Source organism: Gallus gallus, chromosome 12, assembly GCF_016699485.2.
Source record: "Gallus gallus isolate bGalGal1 chromosome 12, bGalGal1.mat.broiler.GRCg7b, whole genome shotgun sequence".
Lineage (NCBI taxonomy): Eukaryota > Metazoa > Chordata > Aves > Galliformes > Phasianidae > Gallus > Gallus gallus.
This window is the reverse complement of record NC_052543.1, coordinates 3417006-3427050: the sequence shown is the minus strand read 5'-3', so window position 1 is coordinate 3427050 and position 10045 is coordinate 3417006. Positions and strand designations below refer to the sequence as shown.

The window sequence follows — 10045 nt, the reverse complement described above, 5'->3', positions numbered from 1 at the left end:
ACTATTTAGTAGCTGCACCTGTGCAGTATGAATGAAACTGAGAAGTGACATCCTGGTGCTGTTTGCAGGACGGAGGTGTGCATGGCTCTGGGAGCGGAGCTGCTGTGTTGTTTGAAGCGTTCTGATTCCCTCTAACAATCACCGTGTGCGCAGCGGGTACCTTCACTTCTAAACCTGAAGCAAAATGTACAGCAGAGCAAAACGGTGGACTAAAAGCTGGAGAGCCCAGAGTCAGGTGAGGAGCACTGCTGTTTGCTTCCAGAGCTTGCAGTCAGCAGCTCCTTATGTTACAGCCCAAACTGTTCCACAGCAAACCTTGGCGTGTGCCTTAAAAGCCATGGCAGGGTTGGATGGAGGAGCTGACACATGGAAAGGGAAAAATGAAGTAGTTTTTGCTGAATGAGCAATTACATCCTGTTTTTTTTCAAGTATGGAAACCTTTTATCAAATCTAGGCATGTCTGATCGCTTGTCAGGCCTGCTTTAGCAAACATCTTGGGGGCTGCTTTTGTCCTCTGATGACTGCTGGGTCTGATTGTTAGTAAGCGTGCATTGCAGGAACTGCATCGGCTCATAGGAAAGCGCTGTAGGAGGGAATGCTGAAGTTGAAAGGTGTCTGTCAAAGTTGTTGCCTGGATAACGGATGCAGGCTCTGGCTGTGGGAAGGCGAAAGCTTCCTGATGAATGTGGGATGGCAAAGGTTTGGGTGCCGGACAATAAAACTGAAATAGGAATTGTGCTAGGCTGGTAAGTTCTTGAGTGATGCACTTCTGGAACACATTGGATCCAGGAAGAGACCAGCGGGCTATTTCTCGAGACAGCTGGACCAAGTAAATATACAGTGGACGTCACGTTGAGGAGCAGTGGCAGCAGACCTGAGGCACTGCCCGAATGCAGGAGGAAAGCCCGGGTCCTGGCCCACCCCACAGCCGGCAGCAGCCGTGGGGCTGCCTGCACGTCCCAAACACAGCGACGTCCCCAAGATGTCAGAAACACCCCCAGAATGGGGCTGCAGCTGCCAGCCTAGCCTCTTGCCACGCTGCGCGTTGGAAATGTTGCGCCCCACTGGAGTCGGGGCCAGAACCCAGCTCAGCGTGAACCGGGCTGCGGGGAGGAAGGAATGGGTTGGGTGCTGGGGGGAAGGGATCCCCGTGGTTCCAGCCCCTAAAGCTGCCCACCTCGGGAAAGGCAGAGAAGAATGAAAGCGACAGTGGCATGATGGAACTGTGTTTTATTGCGATGGACTCTGATGACTTTGGATAGCAAGTGGAGCTTGCACACGGCTGCTCCTACAGCATCAGTGGGGCCGGCGGTGGGTATTCCGGGCCCGACGTGGTACCCGGGAGCGGCCTTCGCCCCTGGGCTGGCCGTCGCCGCCTGGACCGGCTCCTGCGGCGTCTGTGGGGCTGGCTGCGGGTGTCTGCATCCCGATGTTGACGAGGCGAGCGGCTTCGAGTCCGGGCCCGCCCTGGCTGCCTGGACCGGCTTCCAGCAGCCGCTGCGGAAACTCTTGAGGACCTCGGTGTTCCTTGTCCTGTGTGTCTGTGGGTGCCGCTCTCATCACTAAGGGCTGGTGCCTGCCTGCTCCCACGGTGCCTTTGGGGCTGGCTCGGGGAACCTGCGGCCTGGCGCTGCAGCGGAGAGCGGCTTCTTGTGCGATCCTGCTGTCCCCGTCTGCGCCGGTGGCTGGAGCCAGCTGCACGGGAGTGCCTTGAGGGACGTGATGTACCCTGGCTGGCAGAGTTCGGGGTGCTGCTCTCAACGCTCAGCAGGGCTGCAGCACGGCTGCTCCCGCAGCATTCTTGGGGCTCGTTCCATTCATCGTCAATGCGATGTAAACGTGTGCAGATTCTCCGCCATTTTGTCCTGTGCTGGTTAGGCGGGACGCCGCTCTCAGGCACCTTGGGAACGTGAGCTGGCCCCGACGGTGCCTGGCTGGTGGTGTTGGTGGTGCTGGTGGTGCTGGAGGTGCTGGAGGTGCTGGAGGTGCTGGAGGTGCTGGTGGTGCTGGTGGTGCTGGTGGTGCTGGTGGTGCTGGAGGTGCTGCTGCTCTCCAATGTTATGGGGCCTATGAGAGGCGGCAGTCCCTGCTGGCTGGCGGTGCTGGGGCCAGCTCTGTCCACACCGCTGCCGGAGGCTGTAAGGGGAGACGGGAAGGTGAGCGGGATGGGACTCCAGCCCCAGGGTGGGACAGGCTCCCATCCCTCGTGGGCCAAAGGGACTGGAGCAAGGCCTCGCCTGGCCCCAGCCCAGCAGCACGCGGCTGTTTGCCTCTTACCGGTGCCCTCTCCAGCACAGGCGTTGCACTCCCAGCTGGCTGTGCCCTGACTCAAGAAGGAGCAGCGCCGATGGGTGCCTTGTGCAGCACAGGAGCTGCAGAGGAGCAGCTGCCAGGGCCTGGGAAACCAACGGGTTGTGGCCGTGAGGACAAAGCGACCTGAGCCAGGGAGTGCCCGGCACAGCTCTGGTGCTCAGTCTGTGCTGCCCCAGCCTGTGGTGAGGCTGCGATCCCACGCAGAGCCCCAGAGGGCTGCTGAGGTAACTCACCCCTCTCTCTCTGCCCGCTCCCTGCCGCGTGGGTAAAGGCAGCTGCTGGCATCACAGCGATCGTGTCGAATTCGCAGGGATGCATAGGCATTGTTGTCCTCCCATGTTGGTTTTCTGCCAGAGAAGGGAGGGAATGTGATGAGCACTCACCGCCCCAGGACTAAAACTTATGCGTGGAATCCCTCCTCATCCACCCTAACCCCCGTTCCAGCTTCCCAATGATGCTGAGGCCCATGTTAATGGCTGCAAAGGGCCAGGCCTGCTGGGGCAGCTCCTTCCAAAGGACAGCTTGTGTGCCCTCACATCTCGAGAGCTGGTTGAAAGACACCAACCTGAATGGGATTCGGATCCCCATAGTGACCATGTCTCGAAGAAACCAGTCCCTGTCTCTGCAGAGGGGGCACTGGAAGCAATAGATGCCGGCACGCATGGCCTGTTCCTGCAGCAGAAACACGAGCAGGGTGAGCGTGAGCCGGGCCTGGTGCTGCTGAGCGCCTGCGGTGCCCACGGGATGAGGGAAGGGGAGGGCTCCTACCTGGATGCAGGCCCGGTGGAACCAGGCGTGTTGGCAGGATGGGCACACCATGGTGCTGTACGACCTGCTGTCCCCCACGGGCTCCATGCAGATGATGCAGGTCGTGTCCTGCGCCGGCGCTGCCTCCACTGCCTGCTGCGGGCGGTGCTCCCAGCACAAGGACCTGGGGGAAGATGGGAGGGATGGGCAAGGTGAGAAGTGCTGCGAGGAGGGCAGAGGAGCAGGAAGGAGCCCCAGGCCTTGGCTCTGGCTCTGTCAGGCTGCTGGGAGCTGTCGCAGCGCGTTCCTCACTGCTTTGCCTGGTGCTGACAGCCAAAGTGGGTTGGAGGCCCACAGGCAACGCCTGGCAGCCCTTACCGGAACTTTCCAATGTACAGGGTGACACATTGGCCCTCCGAGGCGCAGGGGAGATGGAAGCTGCGGTCGCAGCCCAACGCTGCGCAGGTGATGGTGGCCCCTGTCTTGCCACAGACGAAGCAGAGCTGGAAAAGCAGAGAGGCCCCCATCAGCAGCAGGCTCAGGGCCTACGCAGCGGGCCCCGCACCTCTGGGCAGGGCACAGCGTGCGGGCAGGGCTGGGTGGCACTCTGCAGAGCTGCCTGGTGAACAGGGCTCGTCTGCAAGAGCAGGACTTTCTCCTGGGGCTGGTTGGAAGGGCTGGGATTGCTTCCTTGGGACCAGGCTGAGCTCGCCGTGCCTCTCCTGGCACAAAGCTCCCTGTTCTGGTCCGGTGCTCACCGTCTGCTCTGCCTGCCTCACTGTGCGTATCAGGTCTTTTCTGGAAAATTGTGCCATTCTGCCAGCTTCCACATGTTCACAGAGATCATTGGCAAACATCTGTACAGGAGGACAGAGTATGATCTCGTTAGGGCAGAAAGATGGAAATCACTGGCTGGAGGAAGCTGGCAGGAGCCGTGAGGGAACTCACCGCACAAAACTCATGGAAATAGAATCCACCGAGCTCTTTTTTGTGCCCAAGGATGCTCGAGTCCTCATCCACTCGGCCACAGAGCACGCATGCTGGAGAGGAGAGTAACAGCAGTGAGCGCCTTGCGGGGCCAGGAGCCCCCGGGGGCTGTCCCAGGGGCTGCTGTGTGCCGGCCGTGCCAGCTGAGGGGCAGGGCCGGAGGCCGTGGAGGGGAAGGGGCAGTGCAGGCCCAGCGGTGCCAGCAGGCAGCCACAGCCCAACCGCGGCCCCCTGGCCAAGGAGCGGAGGGGCCCTGCCCGTGGAGGCTGTGGAGCCCCTGCGTGCCCCCACCTCCCCCCTCCGCCGCAGGCAGACCCCCGGCACCCCTCTGCCCGGCGGCGGGGAGCTGCGTGCAGGGATACTTTGCTCTCACCAGGCTCCCTCGAGCCGGCGGCCTCCTGTGTCTCCACGCACACCGTGCGCGTTGACGGCAACCACTTGCGGAGTGTCTGTCCCATCAGTGCTGGGCTTTCTCCTCCACGTGCCAACCTATGGGAGAAGCGGGACGAGGCTGAGTTCGCAGCTCAGGCCCCCGAGCGCTGGGGAACAGGCAGCCCCTTCCTCCCTGCTCACCTCACCAAGTCGCACTGAGCTCCGCCTGAGCCCCGCAGCCTGAGCTCTGCTCCACACCCCATGCGTCACAATGGCCCCTCTCTGACACCCTCGGTGACGCCATCACACGTCACAGGGGTGAGGGCACCCCAGCAGGAGGGCGGCGGCTCCTGCAGCCAGCGCAGAGTGAGGGGCCCGGTGCCGGACGCAGCCCCGCAGGAACCCGGCGTGTTGGTGCTGCTGAAGGCACTGGGCCACACATCCAGCCTCCTGGCCCCACCTGAATGCTGCCGGGCCCGTGGCTCCATCAGTATCCCAGTCAAGTGTTTCCGTGTTCCCGTGATGTTCTCGAGGCTTTACTTTGTGGTTGTTTGCTGCTGATTACCTCTCGTTGCAATAAATGGCTCCATTCACAGAAACCGCACCACCAACGACGCACTGTTGCTGCCGTCACTGCTGAAACGCACCACCCACCACCTCAGTGCGCTCACAGCCGCTGCTTCGTCTGCATCAATGTTCAGCAAGCGTTGATGAACGTCAGTAGGCGCCTTTTTTCTGCATGCATGAATTCAGTGACCCACATTTGCTTTAACGCACTTCCAGGTCAGACGACGCCATTTTCTCAGACTTCCCCTCCGCTGCCATCTCTCGTATGACAACAGAATGTCACGGAATATAGGCGGGAAGGCTCAACCTCTACTGCCATCCCACCGACATCCGCCTCCGATGTCGTGCACTCACATCGTACAGTAGGAGGCGTTACTTTCAGAGCAGCCGTTGTATCGCCCGGCAAGGAGGTATAGATCTACTTCCATTGCTGCAGCAGCCAAGAATTGCAGCCGTCAGTTGCAGCAGCATGTAAATGTAAATGGGCACAGGATGCAGGCAGGGCTGGGTGGCATGCAGGCATCACAGGCAGGAAAGGGCTGGGCCTGCGGGGCAGTCCCTGCCTGGGACCACTCCAGTGTGCCCCTGTCTTGAGAGCCAGCAGAAGGACACCAACCTGAGGGGGGGTCGCATCCCCATGGTGGGCAGGGCCTGGTGTTGCTGAGCTGCCGTGCCCACAGGTGAGGGGTGGGCTTCTCCCCTGACGCTGGAGTGAATGACGACGGTGCCCCTGAGCCACTTCTCCAGTCTTAAGATTCCCACTTCCCTCAGCCACTCCTCATATGACTTGCAGAACTAAACGACAGACCTTTTAATACACTAATTTGTCCTTTGCGTGTCTGTCATTTTCAGTTACAGCGCCGTGGGGGCACATCCCAGTGCTCCCAAAGCCAAGTGACTCCCACCCTCAGGCTGGCCATCTTCTTTTCAGGAAACAGAGGAGCCAACAGGCACACAACGCTGTAGCTTGGGCCACTCTGTGTCTTCTTTGAACGGCACCACGGCCGTGTCATACATAAAAGCTGTGCTTCTCTGGTACGGCCAGGGAGGGAAGGGAAGGAGAAGTCCCTGCCTGGACCTTCACCTCCAGCTGAGAGCTCCCCATTGCTTCAGCCTCTGAGCAGTCCTGCTCCATGGAGAAAGAGCTCAGACAGGAGTTTGTCCTTTGCTTATCACACGCACGCACACACAAAAGGAAGGAAAAGGGCTGAAAGAGCTAAAACCAGCCCTTTGAGGGAGAGCAGGATTATTCTGTGACTGGTCACTGAAGTCACGATGGGGCCCAAAGTCACAGGGCCCATAGTTCCTCCAGGTCAGTTGTGAGTGCTGCTCCCAGAGCTGGGGCTGGGGTGAATTTTTGCTGGATAGAAGCACAAAACGGCTTGGCAGTGGGTGGGGGATGGCTGCTTCCATGAGCTCATCCCGGCCATCCTCCCCTCTGCGCCGCTGCTGTCCCCATGGCCCCTCACCGTTCCCCTTGCGGGCTGTGATGGCAGCGCACTGCACACCACAGAAGGGCAGGCTGGAAAACCGAACCCCCTTTTGAGGTTTGTGTGGTCAGAAGCACTGCGAAGATGGCTGCATCACAAGGGAAGGACAGCTGGAGCAGGGAATGGCGCCTTGGGCTCCCCGTGCTGCTGAGAGCGTGCACTCCGCACTGCCCACTCTAACCCTAACCTCCAACCCAACCCTCACCCTAAACTAAAACTCACCCTAAACCTCACCCTAACCCTGACCCTTCTCCCCGGCCTCCTCCCCAGGCTTAAGCGGGAGCTTTCTGCACGCTCGCCCTCCGTCCACCAGGGGGCGCTGTGTGCGGGAGAGGTGCGCTCGGTGCGCGGGGCGGGCCGATGGGCGGGGCGCGGCCCGGATCCCCGCGGGACGCAGCGGCTGAGGGTGAGCGGCGGGGCCGGGCCGGGCCGAGCGGGCGGGCGGGCGGAGGAGCGCGGGGAGGCGCCGGGGGATGGCGGCGGTGGTGCCCTGCGGAGCCGCGCGGTGCGGGCTCGGCCGGCCGCGGGGCCGCGGGGCCGCGGGGAGGAGAGCGGGGGGTGCGGGGCGGGTTGCTCAACCCACGGGCTGTTAGCAGCGGGGTTCCTCTTTGAGTGCGGCGCGGCAACGGCGGGAGGTGGGGCTCTAGCGAGTGCCTATGGACGGCACGGCACGGCACGGCACGGCACGGCATAGCGCAGCGTGGCTGTCACTTTGCTGGCCGGGAAGCTGCTGCTGCTCTGTGCCCGTTGGAGTGGCGGTAGTGACATCCCAGCACAGGTGCTGAGCTATTACTTCTCACTCTCCCCGCAGTGAGAAGAATGAGCCCCGTGCCGGAGGAGCTCAGCCTGGTGCCCCTGCATCAGCACCCCGAGCTGCTGGAGGCCTGTGCCGAGCTGCTGGCCGAGGAGTGGGGCAAGAGCCGGGCGCTGCGGCTGCACTCTCTGCAGCGCTCCTCCGACGCCTTCCCCACCTGCCTGGCGCTGCTGCGGGCACCAGCCCCTGCCGAGCCCGCCTGCCCTCATTGCCTGGTGGGACACATCCGGCTGTCACGTGTGGCCGGGCAGCCTGGCGGCCTCTTCGTGGAGAGCGTGGTGGTGGCACGGGCACTGCGGGGCAGAGGCTACGGGCGGCAGCTGATGGAGGCCACCGAGCGTTACGCCCGGACCCGTGGCTTCCGCCGCCTGCACCTCAGCACTCATGACAAGCAGCAGTTCTACGCTCACCTGGGCTTCGTCCCGGCTGAGCCGGTGCAGATCGTGCCCTTCCTCAGCCCTGCCATGCCTGCTGCAGCGCTGCGGGCCTTCACTGCACCTCCCAGCCCCACCGCTGCCACCCCAGCGGTGCCCGCAGCCCCCCGGCCCCCCCTGCCGCCTCCCGCCGTCCCCCCCCCACCCCCTCTGCCGCCCCCATCCCGGGCAGGGGGAGGCCCAGCTGAGGGCGGTGGGCAGAGCCCACAGGAGAGCCCCCACCGCGATACCAGGGGGCTGCCCATCTTCTGGATGAAGAAGGACATCTGAGGCCACCGGGCACAGCTGGTGATTAAAGGCGAGCGCGGGCGGAGTGCCTGGTGCTGTTCTTCTGGGCTGGCTCCGACCCCCAGCCCTGCTGTCTGCCCCGGGGTTGAGGAGAATGGGGACAAGGGAGGGGGGTGGCCGAGCCCCAGGCACGAGCCTGGCTGCCGCTGTGAGAGGCCCCAGAACGGGAGCGGGAAGGTCAGGGAAGCGTCCGGCCCTGAGCAGGGATCAGTGCTGCCTTTGCTGTGTCATGGGGCCACCTAATCCCCAGCTGGCGGCGGGCACAGGGCAGCAGCACGCAGCCCTCCTCCCCTTACCCACGTGTGACAGGCCTGGGGGCTCAACCCTGCCACCGAACAGGGACGAAGTGGCCACAGTGCCCCTGCTCGGAGCCGGGCCGACAGCCAGGAGGGACGCTGAGGTGCCGGGTGGGACACGGCTCCGGGCTCTGTGGGATTTTGGGTGCCCACCCGCTGCTCTCTCCTCACAGGCACTGCCCCTGGGCATGTGGCCGGCGCTGGTGCTGTGGGCCTGGCTGGTGCTGGGGACCGCCGGCGGGGAGAGCCCCGCGCCCACAGCCCTGGCAGGCGGGCAGCCCTTCGCCGTGCTCTGGAACATCCCCAGCAGCCGCTGCCAGCGCCGCTTTGGTGTGGGGCTGCCCCTGGCCGACTACGGCATCGTGGAGAACCGGGGTGGCCGCTTCGCAGGGCAGAACATCACCATCTTCTACAAGAACAAGTTTGGGCTGTACCCCTACATCTCCCCACAGGGCGTCCCGCACAACGGGGGCATCCCCCAGCGGGCGCCGCTCCGGGCCCACCTGGCGCGGGTTGCGGGCGACGTGCGGCTGCGCCTGCGCCCCGCGTTCAGCGGCCTGGCCGTGGTGGACTGGGAGGAGTGGAGGCCGCTGTGGGCCCGGAACTGGGGGCGCAAGCGCGTCTACCAGCTGGCCTCGCAGCGATGGGCGCAGGAGCGGGGCCGGGGGCGGCGGTTGGCCCGGCGGGCCTTTGAGCGGGCAGCACGGGCGCTGATGGAGCAGACGCTGCTGCTGGGCCGCAGCCTGCGCCCGGCGGGACTCTGGGGCTTCTACCGCTTCCCCGACTGCTTCAACGACGACTGGGCCAAGGTGGCCAACTATACGGGGCGCTGCCGGCCGGCCGAGGTGCAGCGCAACGACCGCCTGCGCTGGCTGTGGGCCGCCTCGGCCGCGCTGTACCCCAGCATCTACCTGCCGCCGCTGCTGCCGCCCGGCCTGCGCCGCCGCTACGTGCACCACCGGCTGTGCGAGGCCCTGCGCCTGGCTGCCGGCCGCCTGCCCGTCGTGGCCTACTCGCGGCTCTCCTACCGCCGCTCGCCCCGCTTCCTGGAGCCGGTAAGGGCCCGGGGCGGCGCTCGGTGTCCCGGTGTGTCTCCCCGGCCACACGGCTCCCTGTCCTTGCAGGCTGACCTGGAGCACACCATCGGGGAGAGCGCGGCGCTGGGGGCGGCCGGAGTGGTGCTGTGGGGCGACATGTCGTACTCCCGCTCAGCTGTGAGTGTGGCCACCACCGCCCCACCGGAGCCGGATACCGACAGGCTCGGGAGGTGCCTCGGGGTGCCCCTCAGGGCCGCTCCTCACGGCTGCCTTCCCCCCAGGAGAGCTGCAGCAGCCTTCGCCACTACCTCGTGTCCGTCCTGGGGCCCTACGTGGCCAACGTGACAGCAGCCGCGCGGGCGTGCAGCTTGGAGCAGTGCCACGGGCATGGGCGCTGTGTGCGGCGGCAGCCCCGGGAGCTGAGCATCCTGCTGCACCTGGGTGCAGGCTCCTGGGCACCCTTCCGCTGCCACTGCTACCGGGGCTGGGCCGGCCAGGACTGCGAGCAGCCGGAGCCGCAGAGCCCCACTGCCTGCCCTGCATCCACCCACGGCCTCTATGGGCACCGCAGCCCCCAGGTCCCTGACACCTGCCCACGGCGCAGCAGCTGGGGTTGGTGAGTGGAGCTGGGGGCTGCTGTGCCAGCACCGGTTTGCCCTGTGCTCGTTAATTTAAATAAACCGTCCTGCTGCACCTACGT

The 10045-nt window shown here is 64.2% G+C and overlaps 2 protein-coding genes across 4 annotated transcripts in view; one reads left to right on the top strand and one right to left on the bottom strand.

Annotated features, from left to right (window-relative positions):
• Positions 1 to 1212: 1212 nt before the first annotated feature.
• The window catches only part of LOC101747452 (serine/arginine repetitive matrix protein 2-like), a 500571-nt gene continuing 491738 nt past the window's right edge, over positions 1213 to 10045 (bottom strand). The window contains exons 1-10 of one of the 2 annotated variants that reach the window (XM_025154514.3): positions 4621 to 6862; positions 4421 to 4536; positions 4009 to 4100; positions 3819 to 3917; positions 3439 to 3563; positions 3082 to 3244; positions 2879 to 2985; positions 2547 to 2660; positions 2278 to 2396; positions 1213 to 2136 (exon numbers count right to left, since the gene is read on the bottom strand). In XM_025154514.3, coding sequence (XP_025010282.2) covers positions 1289 to 2136; positions 2278 to 2396; positions 2547 to 2660; positions 2879 to 2985; positions 3082 to 3244; positions 3439 to 3563; positions 3819 to 3917; positions 4009 to 4100; positions 4421 to 4536; positions 4621 to 4682 — 1845 coding nt within the window. In that variant the 5' untranslated portion in view covers positions 4683 to 6862 and the 3' untranslated portion in view covers positions 1213 to 1288. Of the gene's footprint in view, positions 2137 to 2277; positions 2397 to 2546; positions 2661 to 2878; positions 2986 to 3081; positions 3245 to 3438; positions 3564 to 3818; positions 3918 to 4008; positions 4101 to 4420; positions 4537 to 4620; positions 6863 to 10045 lie in introns of those variants that run through there. The other variant, XM_040646531.2, reaches the window with a different exon arrangement.
• Positions 6813 to 10038, top strand: HYAL3 (hyaluronoglucosaminidase 3). 2 transcript variants are annotated; one of them, XM_015293492.4, is made up of 4 exons: positions 6813 to 6882; positions 8483 to 9363; positions 9433 to 9522; positions 9627 to 10038. In XM_015293492.4, the coding sequence occupies exons 1-4, from the start codon at positions 6837 to 6839 to the stop codon at positions 9963 to 9965; spliced, it is 1356 nt and encodes a 451-aa protein (XP_015148978.2). In that variant the 5' UTR covers positions 6813 to 6836; the 3' UTR covers positions 9966 to 10038. The 2 variants fall into 2 exon arrangements, with proteins under 2 accessions (XP_015148978.2, XP_003642042.3); XM_003641994.5 differs by lacking the exon at positions 6813 to 6882 and having other exon boundaries at positions 8003 to 9363.

What these genes read in the sequence shown, in the direction of transcription:
- HYAL3 (XM_003641994.5), top strand. Translation starts at nt 8,107, where the DNA reads ATGGGGACAAGGGAGGGGGGTGGCCGAGCCCCAGGCACGAGCCTGGCT. An exon ending in CGCCCCGCTTCCTGGAGCCG is followed by an intron (nt 9,364 to 9,432) that starts GTAAGGGCCCGG and finishes CTGTCCTTGCAG; the next exon opens with GCTGACCTGGAGCACACCAT. An exon ending in TGTCGTACTCCCGCTCAGCT is followed by an intron (nt 9,523 to 9,626) that starts GTGAGTGTGGCC and finishes CCTTCCCCCCAG; the next exon opens with GAGAGCTGCAGCAGCCTTCG.